Source organism: Lepidochelys kempii, chromosome 17 (assembly GCF_965140285.1).
Source record: "Lepidochelys kempii isolate rLepKem1 chromosome 17, rLepKem1.hap1, whole genome shotgun sequence".
In the NCBI taxonomy this organism is placed as follows: Eukaryota; Metazoa; Chordata; order Testudines; family Cheloniidae; genus Lepidochelys; species Lepidochelys kempii.
The window spans coordinates 24,428,292-24,451,865 of record NC_136396.1 but is presented as its reverse complement, the minus strand read 5'-3'; the positions used below and the strand labels follow the sequence as shown (position 1 = coordinate 24,451,865).

Genomic DNA, 23,574 nt, shown 5'->3' with positions numbered 1-23,574 from the left:
TTTGTGAGCCTTCAGGCCAGTGCCAGCCTCGGCCAGGACGAGGCCTTCTATGAGCAGGGGTGCAAGGGAGGAGAGGGGAGCAGGTGACAAACCACTGGGTGGCCCCCCACTGTGCCTGACCGCTAGCCCCCTGCCAGTCCCTGCCTTGGGTCTCTCCCAGCCCAGGGACCAGGGAATGCAGACATGTCCCAGCCTGTCAGCCCCCAGGGCCGCAGGCGAGACAAGGGGATGAGTCACTGACACAAAGATGGCAGGCCAGGGAGGGCGTGCTGGCAAGTGGGACGGGGTGGGGTGGAGCCTGGCCACGCACTGGGTGAGGCTGGGGAAGGGCTGCAGCTCCTGCAGGGAGTGCGGTGGCTCTGGGCTGTCGGTGCCATGTGCTGAGTGAAGCCACGGCCAGAGGGGCTGGAACCCCCCACTGATCACCCCAGCCATTCCATGCTGCACAGGGAGAAGCCAGGCCTGAGGCAGTTCCACCCTCAGCCACTCTTGCCTGTATAGCCCAGGAGCCTGGCTCCTAACCCGGGACTGGCCTGCAGCCAGCCACACTCCACCAGAGCCACTGCCAGGGAGGGCAGCTTCGGAGGGACAGGGATGCCCTCAGCTCTTGCTGAAGGGGGAAGGGATGAGTCAAACATTGCTACTTGCCGTCCTGGATGCCTGCCTGCAGCCATGAGGGCTAGGTCCCTGGCCAGGGCTCTCCGTGCTCCAGAGGGGACCTTGGGAGCAGGGACAATGCTGTGCCAGGGGAGAGCACTGGAGCCCTGCAGCACCAGACTGCCCACCAGCTTTGGGAAGCCTTGCCACCAGGGCTCGAGGGCAGAGCCCCTCTCTTTCCCATGCTGACAGCACACTTGGGCAGAGCGCAGGGGCAAATTCTGCCTCTCCAGAGTTCTTGGCCCACAGAGCTCAGCATCTCTGGCAGCTGCATACCTGGGAGGCCCCTGGCACCTGTGACCCCAGCCCCAGGGACACCTGTCAGTCAGAGAACAAACAGTTACACCAGCCACATTCCTCCTGTTCACTGGACATACTTTCCTAGGCCAGTGCCTCTGCTGGATCATAGGTAAGGCTACGTTTCTGTCACAGAGGTCACAGGAGCCCCAGAACCCGTGACTTCCAGAGACCTCCCTGACATTCTCTGCTTCAGCCCAGGGGCTGCAGGACTCTGCAGCTGGCAGCCACGGGGGCTCTGGCAGGGTTCCAGCAACAAGCAACGGGGGCCCTGCTAAGTTCCAGTGACAGGTGACAGGCCCTCCTCAGGGTTCCGGCAACAGCGGGGAGTGGGGGACACCTCAGGCGAGTGGCTGGGCATGTCCCATTTTCTCTTTGGGAAATATGGTCACCCTGCAGCTCCCAGCTGCCCTGGGCAGAGGGGGAACCCTACAGCGCCCAGCACCAGGGTGGCGGGGGAAACCAGAGAGCCGCAACAGCAGAACTCACAGGCAGGTCACAGCTCCCGTGAATTTTTGTTTATTGCCTGTGACCTGTCTGTGACTTTTACTAAAAACAACCATGACAAAATCTTAGCCCCAATCGTAGGCCCAGAACCCCTTGCTCTGAGCCCTGCAGGGCGGGCAGCGCATTCACCGCTGCCCGACCAGCCCCTCCAGTGGGAAACAGCTGTATCTCCTGGTTCCCTGTCACAGCAAACCGGACTGTCACAAGATTTTAAACCTACGGATTTCCAAAGGGTGCGCACACACACACACACACACACACACACACACATGACTTGCACACGCACATATGCACACATGTAAGTGACCTGCACGCACACACATACACGTGCATACATGACTTGCACAAGTGCACACCCACCCACACACACAACCTGCACACACACACGTACTAAGAGAGACACACACACACGGCTGCGCACACGCAGCCTACATCAGTGATCCCAATAAGAATGCACTGCAAGATGTAATAAAATAGCACCAGGAAGACAGGGGGAAAATGCTTTAGAAACATAAAATGAACTGGCCTCTTGATGGTGCCATAGCACTACAGGCTGAGAAGGAAAGCGCTCGGTCCCTGCACATACCCGGCCCTGCACACCTGCCAGGTAAGTTCTTTCTGCGAGGCAGAGCAGTGAGGGGCTCAGGGATTTCTGCCTGCTCGCTGTGGACACTGCAACCTTTGGCCAGTCTGCAATGGTTTCGTGGCCACAGATCATAGTCTGTAATGCTCAGTTACACCCCAAATGCCTTCTGCCATTTTTCCTTAATGCAAGGCAGAGAATTCACAGGCCTGAACTCACAAAACAATACAGTTCTGCTCCGACATGCACGTTTGTAGCAAAATAGTGAGAACCTGCCCAGCTAAACTCAGAAGTGGAGCTGGGGCCAATTCCGGCCAAAGGAAAGAACAAAGCCTGCTCTGGAGTGCTAGCTGGAGAGGAAATCCACAGCTCCTCCTGCCCCAACCCCTCCCTGCGTGTGGCACGGAATGGGGAAGCAGACGCACTGGCTCTGTGGCACTCAAAGACGTGTCTAGTAGGCATCGAGTTTAAAGCAAACAGAAGGAAGCACTTCATACAATGCACAGTGAACTTACAGAACTCCTTGCCGGGGACTTAGTGAAGGCCAAAAGTATAACTGGGTTCAGACAAGAATTAAATCAGTTCCTGGTGGACATGTCCATCAATGGCTATTAACCAAGAGGTCAGGGATGCAACCCCATGTCCTGGGTGTCCCTAAACCTCTGACTGCCAGATGCTTTGAATGGATGATAGGGGACAGATCACTCAGTAAATTGCCCAGTTCTATTCATTCCCTCTGAAGCACCTGGCATTGGCTGCTGTCGGAAGACAGGATATTGGGCTAGATCAGGGGCCGGCAACCTTTCAGAAGTGCCAAGTACCAGAGGGGTAGCCGTGTTAGTCTGGATCTGTAAAAGCGGCAGAGTCCTGTGGCACCTTATAGACTAACAGACGTATTGGAGCATATGGTGTGCCGAGTCTTCATTTATTCACTCTAATTGAAGGTTTCGCATGCCAGTCATACATTTTAACGTTTTTAGAAGGTCTCTTTCTATAAGTCTATATTATATAACTAAACTATTGTTGTAGGTGAAGTAAATAAGGTTTTTAAAATGTTTAAGCAGCTTCATTTAAAATTAAATTAAAATGCAGAGCCCCCCAGACCGGTGGCCAGGACCCGGGCAGTGTGAGTGCCACTGAAGATCAGCTCACATGCTGCCTTAGGCATGCTTGCCATAGGTTGCCTACCCCTGAGCTAGATGGACCTTTGGTCTGACCCAGTATAGCCGTTCTTATGTTACATCTGCCCCCGTTCCCTTCAGTAGAAGAGGGGTGTGGAACAGGGCAGGAACATTGGCTATGGGGAAGCTGCCTAGGCCCTGGAGACCCTAGCTCCCAAGCAGGGCCGTGCAGGGCAGGAGGGGGCAGAATTTCAAAGCCAAGGCTGGTGGGTGGAGACAGGGTTCCCAGGATGGATGTTGACGGCTCCGATCGGAAGTTGCTGTCAGTCTGGAGAGAGAGGTGGTTGGCTCTGGCTGTCTGCGCTGAGCGACAGGACAGCTCCTCAGCCCTCCACACAGAGGGCACCGGGGAAAAGTGGACAGGATGGGCCACAGTCAGTGGCGGGCAAAGAAGAGCCATTGGCTGGGTCACGGTGGGGAGGTGCATACCGTACTTTGGAGGCTTGGCGCCTGGCTGCACGCCCAGCTGAGGAATCCCTGCAGGGTGAGAAGAGCACTGCAGTTAGACCCAGGAGCCGCATGGCACCCGGTGCCTGTCCGTCGCCAACCCGCCTCACTTGGCTTCAAGAGAAAGATGGTGCATGGGTGACTGTTCTGCACTTCACATTCAGAGGCACCTGCTACTACTCACAGCAGGGCCCAACACTTCTGGTGCTCCCGTGCCAGAGCTGCCCCAGTGCCCAGGAGATACCCTCTGAGGGGCATCCCATCGTGCTGTGGGAGGAGTCTAGCCATGCATGTTCCATGGGAACCAGCACCACTGAGTGACAGGATATGCAATTACCTGCTCCAGGTACAATGCCCGTTCCTGGCACTTGTCCTGCGCCGGGCACAAAGACTGGCACTCCCCCAGTCCCCGGCGTTACAACAGGTACCCCACCAGCCCCAGGCGTTGCGACTGGCACCCTGCCAGCCCCGGGCACGACACCAGGCACCCCGCCGGCCCCGGGCATGACGCCAGCACCTGTGGAGAGGAACGGGGGTTAAGGCCAGAAGCGCAGGCTGGGATGGAAGGGGACACGAGGAGCCTGTGCAGGCTCAGTGTGAGTATTTCTGGGCTGGGTCTCTGTGCCTCTGACATGGGCCCATTCAGTGGGCCAGACCCGTAGCCCTTCACACTCCTCGCACTCGCTCCGCATGGGGGTGAGGGCAGGCGATGGGCAGCAGGGCCTCTAGGAGCAACCCTGCGCTCTGCACGGGGGCCCTGACACCCGAGCTGGGCGGGGTCTTGTGTCTAGGATGCAACCCACACCGCATCAGCCACAGATACAGTCACGGCCTGGAGGAGCCACTTGCCAGCTGCAGGGTTGGCTGCCCTGGCTGCTTGGAGGCTGGAGCATCCTTTCCTGTGGTGAGTCGGGATTCAGACCCAGGTCAGAAAGACCAGGGCTCAGACAGCCCCCTGCAAGGAAGGGCTGTCTGCTGCTCCATGGCCCCAAGGACAGAGGGAGATGCAAGGCTGGGGCTGGAGCAGAGGGTCCAGGGCTGGAAGGAAGGGGAGGAGAGCCCGGGTTAGAGGGGGAGGGCTGGAGGGAAGGGGGAAGGGTTGTGGCTGGAGGGGGAGGGCTGGAGTGAGTGGGGGAGAACCAAGGCTGGAGCGGGAGAGCCAGGGAAGCCCAACTCACCATACTTGGCTGCTTTGGCAGCTGCTTTAGCTGCTGCTGCGGGACTGATGACTCCTGGAAGAGAGCGAGAGGCAGGGATTATAGTTCTGCCCTGGTGAACAGCCCGGCTCATTCACACTCTCTCCTCTGCCCAGCCAGGAACATGGGCACCACTGCCCCTGCCCAGCTCTGCCTCTGCTGAACCCCTCCTGCTCTTCCCCGTACACCATTGCAGATTCCCTCTCCGGCCGTGTCTGCACGGGCACAAGGGACCCAGCCTGCTCGCAGGAGCAGAGCAGCCTGCGTCTGTCTGACCCGTCCCTGTGCAGGCTCAGATCACCTGGTGGCACCAACACCTGCCCCTGTGTCCCAGGGAGATGGGCCAGTGGGATCAGTGGCTCTGAGCCTGGGGACGGAGGGACGCTGACTCTGGGCTGCTCAGACACCAGCACAGCCTGGCACTGCTGCCTGCCTGTGACGCAGCCGACTCCACCAGCTCCCATTTGATTACGGGCAGGTCCCAAGCCTGTGCCAGAACCGTAGTCAGCAATGAGCGGTTGGCAGAGCTGGGGTGCCATACCCAGATCCCACTCTGAGAGCGGGAGAATGGCAGGACTCCACCCCAGACAGGGAGGGACAGGAGGCTGGACAGCAGAGGGGTCACTCAGAGAGACCAGCAAGGGGGCAGGGTTACACTCAGCTCCGTCACTGGCCAACCCTATCACATGGTACCGGGGAGCCAAACCCACTCATCCACTACTGGAATAGAATGAGACGGTCTCCAATTCTGCCCGCACCTGGGACGCCTCCGACTCCACCAGGCACCAGGCCTCCAACTCCACCGGGCACCAGGCCTCCGACTCCACCGGGCACCAGGCCTCCGACTCCGCCAGCTCCTGCAGAAGGTTAGATATGTGAAATGCAGCCGTGGTCTGGGAACGCAGGGCCTATAAAGGTGTGGAAGATGGCAAGGACTGAGGTAGGTAGAAAGTGTGGGGCCTTCAAATAGCACACAGGTGGATTGTAACGGAGAGCAGTGCTCAGATAGCAAAACACTGGGTGCAGTATAAGAACTGATTAAGAGAGAGAGAGAGAGAGATCTGTATGGAGGTGGATGGACAGTGGATGAGTCTGTTTGGGGCTGCGTGGATGGACAGTGGATGGGTCTGTTTGGGGCTGGGTGGATGGACAGTGGATGGGTCTGTTTGGGGCTGCGTGGATGGACAGTGGATGGGTCTGTTTGGGGCTGGGTGGATGGACAGTGGATGGGTTTGTTTGGAGATGGGTAGATGGACAGTGGATGGGTCTGTCTGGAGATGGGTGGATGGACAGTGGATGGGTCTGTTTGGGGCTGGGTGGACGGACAGTGGATGGGTCTGTTTGGGGCTGGGTGGATGGACAGTGGATGGGTCTGTTTGGGGCTGGGTGGACCGATACTGGAAGGGTCTGTTTGGGGATGGTTGGATGGACAGTGGATGGGTCTGTTTGGAGATGGGTGGATGGACAGTGGAAGGGTCTATCTGGAGATGGGTGGATGGACAGTGGAAGGGTCTGTCTGGAGATGGGTGGATGGACAGTGGAAGGGTCTGTCTGGAGATGGGTGGACGGACAGTGGATGGGTCTGTTTGGAGATGGGTGGACGGACAGTGGATGAGTCTGTTTGGGGCTGGGTGGATGGACAGTGGATGGGTCTGTATGGAGATGGGTGGATGGACAGTGGAAGGGTCTGTTTTGGGCTGGGTGGACAGATATGGGATGGGTCTGTTTGGGGCTGGGTGGTTGGACAGTGGAAGGGTCTGTTTGGGGCTGGGTGGGTAGACAGATATTGGATGGGTCTGGTTGGGGCTGGGTGGATGCACAGTGGATGGGTCTGTTTGGGGCTGGGTGGATGGACAGTGGATGGGACTGTTTGGGGTTGGGTGGATGGACAGTGGATGGGTCTGTCTGGAGATGGGTGGACAGACAGTGGAAGGGTCTGTTTGGGGCTAGGTGGACGGACAGTGGATGGGTCTGTTTGGGGCTGGGTGAATGGGCAGTGGATGGATCTGTTTGGAGATGGGTGGATGGACAGTGGAAGGGTCTGTCTGGAGATGGGTGGATGGACAGTGGAAGGGTCTGTTTGGGGCTGGGTGAATGGGCAGTGGATGGATCTGTTTGGAGATGGGTGGATGGACAGTGGAAGGGTCTGTTTGGGGCTGGGTGGATGGACAGTGGAAGGGTCTGTTTGGGGCTGGGTGGACAGATATTGGATGGGTCTGTGTGGGGCTGGGTGGATGGACAGCGGATGGGTCTGTTTGGGGATGGTTGCATGGATAGTGGATGGGTCTGTTTGGGGATGGTTGGATGGATAGTGGATGTGTGTTTGGGAATGGGTGGATGGATAGTGGGTGGGTCTGTTTGGGGATGGGTGCATGGATAGTGGGAGGGCTCTTTTGGGGATAGGTGTGTGGACAGTGGGTTGGTCTGTTTGGGGATGGGTGCATTGGATAGTGGGGGTTCTGTTTAGGGAGGGGTGGATGGAATTAGCTGCATTATTTCCTAAAGGGCTCTCCAGACTCCACGAACCCCTCAGTGCAGGGAAGAGGAGTTTGCCAACTGAATACACGATGCGTCCTGGGCTAGTCCTCACCCGAGGGGCTGGGTTGCCCATGTCTTATATGTAACACGGACAGACCCCGTTCGCCAGTGGGCGGAATTGAACCTGGGCCTCATGAGCAGCTACTGCATGAGCTAAGAGCCGCATGGATCTTAGCGAAGGCTGCAGAACAGACTCATTACTCTCTCTCTAAGGGGTCTCGGTGCCACTAGATGTGACAGAGCCCCAAGCCCAGGAGGTATGTGGGTTACACACATTGTGGTCAGCACATACCACCCCTCCCTGCCCCCAAAGGAATCTCTGCCCCAACTGGGCTGGAAAGGTGATGGCACTCACCACGTGCCTTTACTTCTGCTCTGTTCACATGCGGCTCAGGCAGCTGCCTCACCCCTTCTTAGGAGGGCCCAGACTGCTCTGGGTGGGAGGTTGTTATTTCCTGGAACCCCAAGCCCCAGCTTTGGCCATGACCCCCTCCTGCTGGGACTCTCAGGGAGCCAGCAGTCACAGGGCACTGTGGATAGCCAGAGAAGGAAGAGTTGACTCACCGTACTTGGCTGCTTTGGCTGCTGCTTTGGCTGCTGCTGCCGGACTGACAACACCTGGGGACAGAAATGTGTGGAGAATGAAACTTGGGTGGAGATGCATTCCCCAGGGATGGAATCCAACAGACCCCATAGCATATCCCAGCACAAAAAAACACTGTTCCTGCAGCATGCTCTCCCACTGCAGGGACAAGGGGGAAGACCCCACCCTCAGCAGCACCTGGGGATGCTCCAGATTGCAGCGGAGCATCATGGGACTCTTTTCCTTCCCCTGCAGTGGCCATTACAGATCACTGCAGCAGTGAGGATCCCAGACCAAGTGGCAAGTCCTATCTCTCAGTTAAAGCAAAAGTTACCTCCAATGCCAGGCACCAGGGCTCCACCAACACCGGGGACCAGACCGGCACCAATGCCGGGCACCAGACCCCCACCAATGCCGGGCACCAAGCCTCCAACTCCCGGTACCACACCTGGTATGCGTCCAGCCCCTGTTGAGAGGTTCAGTGGTGAGGCCAGGGCAGGAAGCAGGGCTGTATCCCCCTGTACTCGGGGACCCATGATATGGCTGTAAAGGGTGCCCTGCCATTAGATTTAGAGAGATATGAATGGAGATCCTGGTTTGCCATCCACTCCCCCATTATCCTCTCAGCCCATAACCAGGCACCGATAGGGGCCATCCAGCCATCCCAAAACAGACCCACCCACTATCCTTTTCATGTCCATCCATTCACCCATGTGACGCACAGTGAATGCTGTGAAGTGCTCATTCCCAATGTTCAAAGTGCCCCACTCTGGCAGAGGCAGGAATCATGTACTGCATGTACACGATAGGCTGCAGGGCTGTTACTAGCAGGTCAGACTGTTGTACCAGTTTCTTCCATGAGATCCTTTAATGCACTGTCTGGCTCTAGCTATGACCTGCTCAGATAAGGATGTTACACCTGGCGCTAATTCGTGGCTGATCAGTATAGTACAATTTAGCATTCCATTATGTCTCCCCCTTTAAATTCTACATTCCTACCAGTACAGACCAGACTGTTCAGTGTCTCTGAATCGTACTGGTTTTCTAATTACATGACCTGAATACATAACAACTAGGTCATCTGGCTGTCCATTGGTTGTAACAACTGTCTCTGGTCAGTTTGGAATCTTTGAATCTTCTTCTTATTCTGCATCTGCCATCTGCAGAATTTGCTTGTTGATTGTTCTTTCTGAAGAACAAAATGTAGATGTTGATCGCTTCTAGATGTTGAACTCTCCACTGTTGGTCTCAATCATGTACGATCTGGGGGCTGAATTCTCTTTTTTATAACAGCTGGAGTTGTCCTTCCTTTTTCTCCATCCTGTTTGACACAAACACATCTCCAGCTTCTAGGCCCAGCAGGTCCCAGAGTGATGTCTGTGGTAAAAGTGTTCCATAAGCACTTTTTGCCTTTGTATCCAATTTGGCTCCTTTCTTCATGTCTGGCCACTTTGGAGATAGATTCTTTTCCAGAGCTGGAACAGTAGTGCATAGTTGTCTTCCCACCAGGAGCTGTGCTGGGACTATATACAGTAGCCACTATTGGTGTTGATCTGTAGCTCAGAAGACCAAGGAATGGATCTTCCTGCCTTAGGATTTTCTTGTGTGTCTGTACAGCTCTCTCAGCCTCTCCATTCATTTGTGGGTAATGTGGGCTACTAGTAATACGAACAAAAGCATATTTTGTTCAGAATGACTTAAATTCTGCTGCAGTGAGTTGTGGTCCATTGTCCATCACAAGTTGTTCTGGAATACCAAAGTGAGCAAAAGTGCATTTCAGTTTCTCCATAACACATGTTGTGTCTTTCAATTACACTATTTCTATTGTGATACAGCAGGCCAGAGGGCAGCAGAAGGGTGATCAAAGGGAGATATGTAAGCCCCAGGATGATGAGAGCCTTATTCCCTGTAGAGGGAAGAGAGGTTGCTATAGATTAATTAGAGCACCTGAAGCCAGTCACCTGATAAAAACCCTCTGCTTCAATCAGACAGCTGGAGGAGTTGAAGCAGAGTGGTTTGGGGTTGGAGCAGAGAGCTGTTTGAAGAAGTGCTGTGGTAGGCCAGAAGACAAAGACCCTAAGTAAAGGGAAACCTGGTTTGTGCAGAGCAGAGGGACTCCACAGTCACAAGGGGTTGGGAGAAACCTGGCCCAAGCAGAGGGAGGGCAGAAAGTCCCACAAGCTGAAGGGCCAGAGAGGGAAGTAGTCCAGGGGAAGGAATTGCTAGTTCAAGTGGAAAAAAAAGGAGGACTTGTGGCACCTTAGAGACTAACCAATTTATTTGAGCATGAGCTTTCGTGAGCTACAGCTCACTTCATCGGATGCAACTTGGTTAGTCTCTAAGGTGCCACAAGTCCTTTTCTTTTTGCGAATACAGACTAACACGGCTGTTACTCTGAAATAGTTCAAGTGGTTTGCTGCTATCTCTAGGGCCCCTGGGCTGGGACACCAAGTAGAGGATTGGCCTAGGTCCCTCCCTCTCCACTCCCCTTCTCTGGGATACCAGTGGGACAGTTAATACCCCAGACCAGGGGTGAGAAATGGTGCCCTGAACCTCCCCTAGAAGAAGAGAAAGTGCGGGACCCATCATAGTAGTGCTGACAATTTGCCACACTATATACCTGGAAAAATAGTCCACAATGACTAGGTAATGATCTCCTCTGAATTTGCATAAATCAGCTTGTCTCTTCTAAGGTCTCTCTGGTAGGAGTGTCTGTACACTGCATGATCTACCATTGTCTCAAGTTTATTTGTATTGGATCTCTTTTCTAAAGTCCAATATCATCAAATCCTCTGAGTTCTTCCACCTTTCTCACTAGGCCTGTCATGGCTGCCATGCTGTGTCTGAGAAGGTTCTTGGTCTTTGATCACACACAATCTGAATGCACAGCTTTTGTCTTGTATTACTGTGGTGAAGTGGTCCATGCAGTTCAGAACACCCCCAGGGCTAGTCAGAGCGGTGTCAGCTGATTTCAGCTCTGGGAGGGGCAGAAGGGGATTGTAAATCCCTTCTGAGATGATGGTCACATCTGCTTCTGAGTTAACATTAAAGTTAATAGTCTTCCCATGAATATTCTGTTTCATTCTCCAGGCTGTCATCACACGATATATTGTATTAACAATGGCATGTGATCATCTGTAATGCTAGTCAACTCCCTGATTGCCTTGGTATGGCAAACAGCTACAAAATGTCCATATTATTTACAGGTGCATGTATTATACCTTGTGCCTTTGACTAAATATAAATCTGATGGACTATGAATTTTTCCATGTCTTGTACATTCTGTCTGAAAGGCGTTGTAGTTTGCCTGGGACTCCCTCATAGCCTCAGGGTTTTGGTGCCTTTTCAACTCATGCTGTGTCTGTTTACAGCTTCTAAGATACTTTCAGATGTCTCAAGTTGCTCCTGCCTTTTGTGCTACTTTTTGACAAGCTCAGCCTGCTTTGCTCTCTGAGTAGCTGTGAGTAGGTTTAAATCTACCTTTAATTGCCATTCCTATCGCTGTAGTTGTCTGTTGACTCAGTAATCAGCCCGTCTCTGATATTTTCATGTTCTGCATTCCCAAAATCAGTTGTCGGCCAATGCATGCAGAGCTATTATAAAACATTAAACATTTTCTCCTGGTTCTTGAATTCTCTGGTGGAAACATGCTCTTTCATAAACTACATTTTTCTGAGGTATACAGTATGCATCAGACATAGCCAGAACCTTTTCCTAGTTATCTTTTTGACTGTCTGCAGTAAAGGTAAAAGATTTAAAGATATGCTCTGTCTGCTTCCCACAGCATCAATTAATATTGATACTGGAACATCCCCAGTTTCCTTATGGAGTCTCATAGCAATGCAAAATCTTGAAAAATGTGGCTTCCAGTCTGGCCATTCTGAAGGGCAGAGAAGAACTGCATGATGATGAGATCCCACAACCTTTGTTGCTTTTGTTCCTTCTGTTTGCAACCTTTGCTGCTGTTTTCCTTCTGTTTCTGTTCTCCTCTGGCGCTAGTTTACTTCCAACACCATGTCTGTACTTCTTGTAGATGGTAAATTGCAGGGCTGCTACTACCCGATATGGATTGGCTACGGTGCTTCCTTCCCAGAGAGATACACTGGAGATGGGTTCACTCCAAGACCTTTCAGTGCTCTGCCTTACTTTAGCTATGACCTGCCCAGATAAGATAAGTGACACTGGGCTCCACCTACTGGCTGAACAGTAGAATTCAGTTTCACATTCTGGTACAGCAGGGTCTGCAAAGGTCTCTGCGGTGCCTGGTGTCATCGGAGACACATAAGGGGAGTGAAGGCTGGGCACTCCTGCCAGGTGACCCCCTGTGCCATGGGACCCTCGTATCCTGCTGCGCAGCGTGGACCGGTCTCCGTCTGCGCTCCATGCTGACGGCCCTGCTGCACGATGGCCTGTCTGAACTAACAGATGCCAGTGATGCCAGAAGGCTACAGATGCCAGCAAAAAGGACTCTGGCCTGCAATCAGGAAGCCCTGGGGAAAGGGCAAAGCTGCAGAGCAGTAAGAGAGGAGGAGCTGACTCACCATAGGCTGCTGCTTTCGCTGCTGCTTTCGCTGCTGCTGCCGCTCCTGCTGGGATTCCAGCTGTTTGGGACACAGTAGAGAGAGAGTCAGGGCTCTGAGACGGGGAGACCACAACCCCACAGGCCCATTGGTCAGTTGAATTGTGCAACTTCACCTCCAACTCCTGGGACGACGCCGGGCACCAGGCCAGGGACACCGCCGACGCCGGGCACCAGGCCAGGGACACCGCCGACGCCGGGCACCAGGCCTCCAACACCAGCCGCTCCTGCAGAGTTAGAGGAGAGAAACCCAGTCCCGGTCAACGTAAACTCTAAGGCCAGGTCTACACTAGGGACAGGGATCGATCTAAGTTACGCAACTTCAGCTAATTGAATAACGTAGCTGAAGTCGACGTACTTAGATCTACTTACCATGGTGTCTTCATTGCAGTAAATCAATGGCTGATGCTCTCCCATCAACTCCTCCTGTGCCTCTCACCTGGTGGAGTACCAGAGTTGACGGGAGAGTGCTTGGCGGCCGATTTATCACATCTAGACTAGACGTGATAAATTGACCCCCGCTGGATCGATCGCTGCCTGTCAATCCAGCGGGTAATGTAGACAAGCCCTAAGTGCCCAGTGGAGCTGGGCCACTGCAATTCTGCTGCTGTGCGCTCCCATCATGTCAGACACACCAGAGGAAGGGGCATTGTAAACATCCTGCAAGTTCATCTCAGCCCTACACTAGAGGGACAGTCTGATGGAATAGGAATTCATTCTCCAGGGGGATAAAACATCTTCTACTCCAGCAGGAACTAGGGAGGATGTTAAAAATCAACTGCTAAAGTTATACAAATCTGCTGGACTGGAGAACCTGCACCCAAGAGTTTTAAAAGAGCTGGCAGAAGAGGCCCAGAGTCATTGATGTTGATATGTAATAAATTTTGGAAACCTGAGCAAGTCCCAGAAGACTAGAAAAATGCCAATGTGTGCAAGTACTCAAATGGGCAAGTGGGATGACCTGGGTAGATATAGGCCACATAGCCTGACATCAATCCTGGGCAAAGATATGGAAGGGCTGATATGGAATGCAATCAGGAAAGTATTAAGGATAGCAGCATGGCATTTAGCATGCTCTTCCAGACAACAGGTCCCGTCAAAAAAGCCTGGCATTGTTTGTGAGGAGAATACAAGTCTGGGTGACAAAGAGAATAATGTGGATATTAAAGAGAGGTCTGGATCCTTTACAGTTGTGACGTTGCACCCCATAATGCTTTATAGAAATATGCCTATGAATGTAAATATGGCATAACTGGAATATGTTTTATGCTACATATGCCATGTAACATATCTCTGCAAAGGTTGTGATCTACTGAATGTATTCATCCTATTTGCATGCATGTATCATTTTTGTATTTGAAGTTATAAATATTGGCTGTGTACTTGTTTGATTTTAAGTAGCCTCAGTGAAGCATTTGGTTAGCTTCTTGAGAAAAGACTATTCTCAGTAAGTGCCCAATCAAGAAACACTTAAGCTGACAATAGACTTTGATAGATGCCAATCCACATCTGAGCTTTCCTTGGAACGTTCCTGTAGAGAACTAAGTCATACATAGACATGTGACTTGCCCAGGTGACTCCAAAACTCCATCTTGTAGAGGGAATTCTACAGAGGGGGAGGAAGGGGTTTCCACCCACAAGAGAGAAACTATGTAAAGCCCCGGGAGACCCCTCCATTTTGTCTTCAGCTGGCTCAAGAGATGGCCTCTCCGCCCCAAGGAGATGCCTTAAAGAAACTGGAACAAAGGACAGTAACTATGGGGGTGTGAGTGATTGCTGGACCCAAACTAGAAGGAGGCTAGTCTGCCAAAGAAGCTTACTGGAACATCTCTGAGGGTGAGATTTCATCTGTAATCACTTTCTTACTGTATTAGGCTTAGACTCGCATGTTTCATTTTATTTTGCTTGGTAATTCACTTTGTTCTGTCTGTTATACTTGGAACCACTTAAATCCCACTTTTTGTATTTGATAAAATCACTTTTTACTTATTAATTAACCCAGAGTAAGTATTAATACCGGCGAGGGAGGCAAACAGCTGTGCATATCTCTCTATCAGTGTTATAGAGGGCGAACAATTTATGAGTTTACCCTGTATAAGCTTTATACAGGGTAAAATGGATTTATTTGGGGTTTGGACCCTACTGGGAGTTGGGTATCTGAGTCTTGGAGACAGGAACACTTCTTAAGCTGTTTTCAGTTAAACCTGCAGCTTTTGGGGGACATGGTTCAGACCTGGGTCTGTGTTTGTAGCAGGTGAGCGTGTCTGACACAACCAGGCAGGGCTCTGAAGCCCCACGCTGGCAGGGAAAACGGGCTCAGAGGTAGTCTCGGCACATCAGGTGGCAGTCCCAAAGGGGGCTTCCGTGATCCAACCCATCCCAACGGTGCCCAGTCAGAATGAAGACAGACCGGGAAGCCAACAGGGGCCAGCCGTATCTCCACGTATTCAGAACTAGGCCCCAGACGAAGTTAAACTGCAGGGGGGAGCTTTAATTTACACTGTTGGCGATAGGTCCCTCTGGGACCAGGTGCCAGTGGGAAAACATCTGTAGCAGAATCTAGCTCTGGCAGACACCCTCCCTTCCCTTGCCCTGACCACCCCTCTTCTCCCTACTTAACATCCCCCCTCCACTCCAAAACGCCCCTCCCCTGGACCACACCTCCCCTACTTCACTTGACAGCCCTCCTCTCTTACACCTGTCTCTTCTCCCTCACCCGAAGTGACCCTCCCCACCTTCACCTGACACCCACTTTCCTCTCCCCCAACACGCCCCCTGCCTCACCCAGCACCACATGGCAGTGCCGGCTTGAGGTCAGTGAAGCCACCTCAGCCAGCCTTGCACCGCACGGATTCCCCCTACACCAGGAGTTCCCCATGGCCCTTCTCTTCCTTCTTGCATGCTGCAGTGTGCGCTTGATGGATTGGGAACTGAGGCCATTATGTATGAAGTGGATTCACACAGGCTGATGATAGAGCTGAAAAGAACATGCCCCGGGCCCTGGCGAGGGGCTCTGGGAATTCACTGACCGGCACATCCCAAACGGCTTCGCCCGCAGCCCTCCAAACTGAGCCGTGGGGCAGCAGCCTGCCCAGAGTGACAGGGGAACACGCTCTGTGCTGTCACACTGTCTGAAGCTTCCCCATGCTTTCTACTGGCTGCAGGGAGCCTGGCTTGTGGCCAGCGAGCGAGTTGGGAGCCCAGCTCCAGCTACCCTGCTCCCCATCACCAGTGGACCAAAGGCAGGAGCTCTCTATGCCACGTGCTGCAGGGCAGGGTGAAGCTCCATGGGGAACGGGGAGGGGAGGGATGTGAATATATCCCAGACATGCCAGCGGCTCCACTGATTGCTCCCAAAGGGACCGACTGTCTCTGGGCTCGGATCCAAGTAGCTACCCACTTCCAGGAGTGACAGGCGGGCACCCCATCACTATGGGCTGCACGGAGGGAGAAGGGGGAGGGAGCCAGCTTACCGTACTTGGCGGCTTTTGCTGCTGCTGCCGCTCCTGCTGGGATTCCAGCTGTTTGGGACACAGTAGAGAGAGAGAGTCAGGGCTCTGAGACGGGGAGAACACAACCCCACAGGCCCATCGGTCAGTCGAATTGTGCAACTTCACCTCCAACTCCTGGGACACCGCCGACACCGGGCACCACGCCAGGGACACCGCCGACACCGGGCACCACGCCAGGGACACCGCCGACTCCGGGCACCAAGCCAGGGACACCGCCGACACCGGGCACCAGGCCTCCAACACCAGCCGCTCCTGCAGAGTTAGAGGAGAGAAACCCAGTCCCGGTCAACGCAAATACCCTAAGTGCCCACTGGAGCCGGGCCAGTGCTATTCTGCTGCTGTGCGCTCCCATCATGTCAGACACATCAAAGGAAGGGGCACTGTAAACATCCTGCACCATCCTGCCCGTTCATCTCAGCAATATACTAGAGAGACAGTCCGATGGGACAGGAATTCATTCTCCAGGGGGATGAAACATCTTCTATTCCAGCAGGAACTAGGGAGGATGTTAAAAAGCAACTGAAAAAGTTATACAAATATTTCAGATTGTATAATTTACACCCAAGAGTTTTAAAAGAGCTGGCCAAGGTGGTTCCAGAGCTGTTGATATTGCTATGTAATAAATCTTCAAACCTGGGCAAGTCCCAGAAGACTAGCAAAATGCCAATGTGTGGCAGTATTCAAATGGGAAAGTGGGATGATCTGGGTAGCTATAGGCCAGGTAGCCTGACATTGATCCTAGGCAAAGTCATGGAATGGCTGATACGGAATGCAGTCAGGAAAGTGTTAAGGATAGCAGCATGCTGTTTAGCATGGTCTTAGCATGTGAGGAGAATACAGTCAAGGAGACAAAGGCAACTATGTGGCCCAGTCAGAGCGCAGACAATGTGGGAGGCCAACGGGGGCCAGTCTTTGTTCCCAGATCCTCAGCACTTGGCCCCAGACTAAGATAAGGTGCAGGGGGGGAAACTTTAATTTACATAGCTGGTGATAGGCCCCTCTGGGGCCAAGTCCCAGTGGGAAATCATCTGTAGCAGAACCTAGCTCTGGGAGTTGCCCTCCTTTTGCTCACTTTGACCCACTCTCTCCTCCCTCATCTGACACCCCCTCCTCCACCCCAACATTCCTTCCCCTCCCTTGCTGACAGCCCCTCCTCCACTCCAACATACCCCTCTACCTGATAACCCTTCCCTTCCTTCACCTCTTCTCTCCCTCACCCGAAGTGCCTCTCCCCTCCTTCACCTGACACCCCCTTTCTTCTCCCGCAACATGCTCCCTGCCTCGCCCAGCACCAGATGGCAGAGCCAGCTGGGGGCAGCAGAGTCAACTCAGCCAGCCTTGCACAGTACAGATTCCCTCTATACCAGGAATTCCCCATGGCCCTTCTCTCCCTGCTTTCATGGTACAGAGTTCCTTTGATGAGCTGGGAACTAAGGCCCTTATGTATGAACTCAGGCAGCTGGAGGCTGACAAAGAAAAGGCCACTCATCAGCAAACCCTGGACTTAAAAGACAAAGAAACTGAGGCCCAGAGACTAACAGGGATTTTACATGTACTGCCTCTGCCATGGACAGTGTCCAAAACTATGGCAGTAAGCTCAGAAGGAGGGTGTGATGTTGTACTCCATATGCTTTATGGAAATATGCTTATGAATATGACGTAACTGGAATATGCTTTATACTAAATATCCTTGGTATGGTGTCACTAGAAAGCTTGTAATTGACTAAATGTGTTCATCCTATTTGTTTGCCTGTATTATTTCTATATCTGAAGTTAAGAGAATAAGATATAAACTTGTATCACTGATGTAAACATATTAAGTGGAGGCCATTAAGGGTGGTCCAGAAACAATCAGTTGTAAATGGCCTTAGTTACTTGAAAGCCTTCCTGTGTATGTGTGGGCCAGCCCATGGGGAATGGAGACTAGGGGTCACCAGGTCACCTGATAATGAAATCCATCTTAAATCTGGTACTTTTCCATTTAGAAGGAGGGGTGGAGACCCAGAAAGACAAAAGATTCCCGCCTTGTGCCAAAGCTATAAAAGGGGGTTGAGCGGGACAAAGGAGGCTGCCAGTCATGAGAAAACCCCTGCTTACCACCTGAGATGTCTGCTGAAACTAACAAGGACTGTACCAGGGAAAGGACTGGCCCTAGACTAGGAAGGAGTCTAGTCTGTGAAAGAAGCTTATTGGAACATTTCTGAGGGTGAGATATTACCTGTAATCAGTATCTTAATGTATTAGGTTTAGACTTGCGTGTTTTTGCTTTATTTTGCTTGGTGACTTACTTTGTTCTGTCTGTTATTACTTGAAACCACTTAAATCCTACTTTTTATACTTAATAAAATCACTATTTTTATTAATAAACCCAGAGTAAGTGATTAATACCTGGTGGAGCAAACAGCTGTGCATATCTCTCTATAGTGTGTGATACAGCAGGGCCAGAGGGCAGCAGGAGAGTGTTAGAAGGGAGCCTTATTCCCTGTAGAGGGAAGAAAGTTTCCTATAGATTAATTAAAGCACCTGAAGCCAATTAAAGCACCGGAAGCCAATTAGAACACCTGAAGCCAGTCACCTGATAAAAAACCCCTGCTTCAATCAGACAGGAGAAGGAGTTGAAGCAGAGTGGATTGGTGTTGGAACAGAGAGCAGTTTGGAGGGAAGCAGAGGAGAATTTGGAGAAGTGCTGCGATGGGCTAAGAAGACAAAGACCCTAGGTTAAGGGACATCTGGTTTGTGCAGAGGAGGGCAGGAAGCCCCACAAGCTGAAGGGCAGGAGAGGGAAGTAGCCCAGGGGAAGGAACTGCTAGTTCCAGTGGTTTACCGCTATCCCTAGGGCCCCTGGGCTGGGACCCGGAGTGGAGGGCGGGCCCGGGTCCCTCCCTCTCCACTCCCCTCCTCTAGGACACTAGTAGGGCAGTTAATACCCCAATTCAGGAGCAAGAAACGGTGCCCTGAAACCCTCCCCCCCAAGAAGAGGGAGCGCGAGACCCATCACATGCTGGGGACTTAAACCAGGGTTAGCCAAAACCCTCCCGTCCCTAAAATGGACAACATGGTCAAGGTCCTAATACAAGCCACCGCCACCCAGCAGGAGGCTACCCGGGTTTAAGCAACCACCCAACAGGAGGCGACTCGGATGCAGCAGGAGACTAATAGTCTATTGATGAGTCAGGCTGCCCAGGACTGAGCCCTGCTGCAAGAGCTGGTGAACCAGATGAAAGCCCTTATGGAGCTGAACCGCAACTGCGATGGGACCCGGACCATACAGGCCAGCTACTGCCTACAGAAAATGACACGGGAGGATGATGTGGAGGCATACCTCCTGGCTTTTGAAAGAGCAGCCCTGCGGGAGGCCTGGCCCCAAGATCAGTGGTCTGGTATCCTCGCCCCGTTCCTGTGTGAGGAGGCCTAGAAGGTCTACTACAATATGGCCGCGGAGACTGCAGCAGATTACTCCCAGCTGAAGGCAGAGATCCTGGCCAGATCCGGAGTAACGACAGCATTGCGAGCCCAGAGGTTCCATGAGTGGCAGTATACGGAGGACAAGACACCCTGATTGCAATTGTTTGACCTGATCCACCTGGCCCGGAAATGGCTGCGCCCTGAGGCCCTCAGCTCTGAGAAGGTGATGGAGCTCCTGGTACTGGACCGGTATATGAGGGGGCTACTACCAGGCCTCCGGGCTTGGGTTGGCCAGAATGACCCCTCCACCTGTGATGAGTTGCTCTCCCTCGTGGAAAGACAGCTGGCAGCCTGTGAACTGTTCCAGACCCCAGGGGGTGAGACACGGCAAACCAGGAAGTCAGCCTCAAACCCAGGGCCCCGCACTGTCGAGAACTCCAGGAGAACCATAACTGGGAGGAAAGACACCGAGGAATGGCCTGTAGCCAAGAAGTGACCTGGGGGTTTGGGAAGAGAGGGCTGGGGGGGGCCGGCCAAATAGCCCCAGGCAGAGGGCGGCAACCAGAATAAGGGGGCGGTGTTACGAGCGTGGGGAACTGGGGCATATAGCAGCCCAATGCCCCAGCAGTAATGGCTGGCGGTAAAATGGGCTATGGAGACTCTCCACTACCACCTACTGGGGCGGCGGTTTACCCTTGTGACAGACCATGCCCCACTCCAGTGGATGCACAGAAACAAGGAGAAGAATGCAAGAGTGACTAGGCGGTTCCTATCCCTGCAGCCCTTCCATTTCCGGGTACAGCACAGGGCCGGAAGCCAACCCGGCAACGCTGGTGGCCTATCACGACAGAACTGCCTCTAGTCCCAAGTAGCCCAACCCCATGGTGTTGAGCGGGGGAGGGGGAGGTATGTGATACAGCATGGCCAGAGGGCAGCAGGAGAGCGTTAGAAGGGAGCCTCATTCCCTGTAGGGGGAAGAAAGTTTTCTATAGATTAATTAAAGCACCTGAAGCCAATTAAAGTACCTGAAGCCAGTCACATGATAAAAACCCCTGCTTCAGCCAGACAGGAGAAGGAGTTGAAGCAGAGTGGATTGGCGCTGGAGCAGAGAGCCGTTTGGACGGAAGCAGAGGAGAGTTTGGAGAAGTGCTGCAGTGGGCTAAGAAGACCAAGACCCCAGGTAAAGAGACACCTGGTTTGTGCAGAGGGAGGGCAGGAAGCCCCACAAGCTGAAGGGCAGGAGAGGGAAGTAGCCCAGGGGAAGGAACTGCTAGTTCCAGTGGTTTACCGCTATCCCTAGGGCCCCCGGGCTGGGACCCGGAGTGGAGGGCGGGCCCGGGTCCCTCCCTCTCCACTCCTCTCCTCTCGGACACTAGTGAGGCAGTTAATACCCCAGTTCAGGGGCAAGAAATGGTGCCCTGAACACCCCATACCCCCCCGCTCCCCTGAGAAGAGAAAGCGCGAGACCCTTCATACTAGTGCCGGCAATTTGCCACAAGTGTTATAGAGGGCAGACACTTTATGACTTTACCTTGTATAAGCTTTATACAGAGTAAAACAGATTTATTTGGGGTTCAGGCTCCCAGAAAGGCTGAATACTGGGTGCTGGGAAACTCCCTGTTAACGGAGAAGCCCCTGGCTGAGTGAATCTCAGTTTCAGTGAACTGCATAGAGGTGTGGCCCAACCTCTGGGTCTGTGCTGGAGCTGACTGGAGTGTCTCACTCAGCAAGAGAAGAGTGGAGGGGCACCTTTTCTGGCAGGAGGGTTGTTCTCAGTGTTCTCAGTGGTATCCCAGCTCATTGAGTGACAGTCTCGAGGAGAGTCTCTGTGACCGAACCCGTCACAGGCTCATTAAGGAGAATCCACGGTACCAAGGACTATCACAGGATCTGTGTACAGTGAAGAATTCTCAGAGGGGGCGTGTAAACAATGGACAATTTTTGACTCAGATCATAGCAAAAGATTTTTCCAGTAAGCTGGAAGAACCTATAAAGGAGGGGAAGTGATATCATCACTTGGTCTCACTCCCCTCACAACTCAATACCTGGAAACAAATCTGGAGAACGAAGCCTTTGAACAGGGAAGGGTTGGGATTCCTCAAGCTGAAAAGAGGAATCCCAGCCTGTGGATGAAGGAACTATACCATCAGGGTGAGACAATGCTTGATTCAAATCCTATCTAGTTTATAGAACTCAGATTGTGCTTCTATTTTTCTTTCTTAGGTAACCAACTTTGATCTCTACGCTTACTACTTATAATCACTTTAAATCTCTGTCTGCTGTTAATAAATCTGTTTTATATTTTACCTAAGACACTGTGTTTGGGTTGAAGTGCTTGAGGAATCTCAGCTCAGGTTACAAAGGCTGGTGTGTGTCCTCTCCACATTGAGGTAGGGGTGGACTGGGTAATGAACTTACACTGCTCAGGCTTCACAAAAAAGAAGCTTACAAGAAGTGGAAGATTGGACAAATGACCAGGGAAGAGTATAAGAATATTGCTCGGGGATGCAGGAGTGAAATCAGGAAGGCCAAATCACACTTGGAGTTGTAGCTAGCAAGAGATGTTAAGAGTAACAAGAAGGGTTTCTTCAGGTATGTTAGCAACAAGAAGGAAGTCAAGGAAAGTGCGGGCCCCTTACTGAATGACGGAGGATGTGGAAAAAGCTAATGTACTCAATGCTTTTTTTGCCTCTGTCTTCACAAAGACAGGTTTCAGAGTAACAGCCATGTTAGTCTGTATTCGCAAAAAGAAAAGGAGTACTTGTGGCACCTTAGAGACTAACCAATTTATTTGAGCATAAGCTTTCGTGAGCTACAGCTCACTTCATCGGATGCATACTGTGGAAAGTGTAGAAGATCTTTTTATGCACACAAAACATGAAAAAATACCTCCCCCCACCCCACTCTCCTGCTGGTAATAGCTTATCTAAAGTGATCACTCTCCTTACAATGTGTATGATAATCAAGTTGGGCCATTTCCAGCACAAATCCAGGTCCCCCCCCACAAACACAAACCCACTCTCCTGCTGGTAATAGCTTATCTAAAGTGACCACTCTCCTTACAATGTGTATGATAAACAAGGTGGGCCCATCTGATGAGGTTCAACAAGAACAAGTGCAGAGTCCTGCACTTAGGACGGAAGAATCCAATGCACTGCTACAGACTAGGGACCGAATGGCTCGGCAGCAGTTCTGCAGAAAAGGACTTAGGGGTTACACTGGACAAGAAGCTGGATATGAGTTAACAGTGTGCCCTAGTTGACAAGAAGGCCAATGGCATTTTGGGATGTATAAGTAGGGGCATTGCCAGCAGATCGAGGGACGTGATCCTTCTCCTCTATTCAACATTGGTGAGGCCTCATCTGGAGTACTGTGTCCAGTTTTGGGCCCCACACTACAAGAAGGATGTGGAAAAATTGGAAAATGTCCAGCGGAGGGCAACAAAAATGATTAGGGGACTGGAACACATGACTTATAAGGAGAGGCTGAGGGAACTGGGATTGTTTAGTCTGCGGAAGAGAAGAATGAGGGGGGATTTGATAGCTGCCTTCAACTACCTGAAAGGGGGTTCCAAAGAGAATGGATCTAGACTGTTCTCAGTGGTAGCTGATGACAGAACAAGGAGTAATGGTCTCAAGTTGCAGTGGGGGAGGTTTAGGTTGGATATTAGGAAAAACGTTTTCACTAGGAGGGTGGTGAAACACTGGAATGCGTTACCTAGGGAGGTGGTGGAATCCCCTCCCTTAGATATTTTTAAGGTCAGGCTTGACAAAGCCCTGGCTGGGATGATTTAGTTGGGGATTGGTCCTGCTTTGAGCAGGGGGTTGGACTAGATGACCTCCTGAGGTCCCTTCCAACCCTGATATACTATGATTCTATGAGTACAGCCCTGGGGTCCTAAGCTGCGGAGCTGGGGGAACTGGCTGGAGCCCCTCTTGCTCATTAGTGAGTGGCTGGCAAAAGCATTCAAGTAACTCAGCTGGATATGTGTCCCTGCCTGTGGATGTCTGTGTAAGTGCAGTACCTGGAGAGATTTGCAGCTTGTCACAGCAACGCAATGTGAGAGGGAGTCCAGGTTGGTGAGACAGA

The 23,574-nt window shown here is 52.3% G+C and overlaps 1 protein-coding gene across 3 annotated transcripts in view; it reads right to left on the bottom strand.

Moving 5' to 3' along the window:
- ELN (elastin) overlaps window positions 1–23,574 on the bottom strand; it is a 90,836-nt gene that overhangs the window by 9,420 nt on the left and 57,842 nt on the right. For 2 of the 3 annotated variants that reach the window (XM_073315472.2, XM_073315471.2), the window contains 10 exons: window positions 16,186–16,332; window positions 16,042–16,089; window positions 12,685–12,795; window positions 12,531–12,590; window positions 8,324–8,455; window positions 7,971–8,024; window positions 5,627–5,725; window positions 4,851–4,904; window positions 4,010–4,189; window positions 3,655–3,702 (listed from right to left, as the gene is read on the bottom strand). In XM_073315472.2, the coding sequence (XP_073171573.2) occupies window positions 3,655–3,702; window positions 4,010–4,189; window positions 4,851–4,904; window positions 5,627–5,725; window positions 7,971–8,024; window positions 8,324–8,455; window positions 12,531–12,590; window positions 12,685–12,795; window positions 16,042–16,089; window positions 16,186–16,332 (933 nt within the window). The remainder of the gene's footprint in view (window positions 1–3,654; window positions 3,703–4,009; window positions 4,190–4,850; window positions 4,905–5,626; window positions 5,726–7,970; window positions 8,025–8,323; window positions 8,456–12,530; window positions 12,591–12,684; window positions 12,796–16,041; window positions 16,090–16,185; window positions 16,333–23,574) is intronic. The other variant, XM_073315473.2, reaches the window with a different exon arrangement.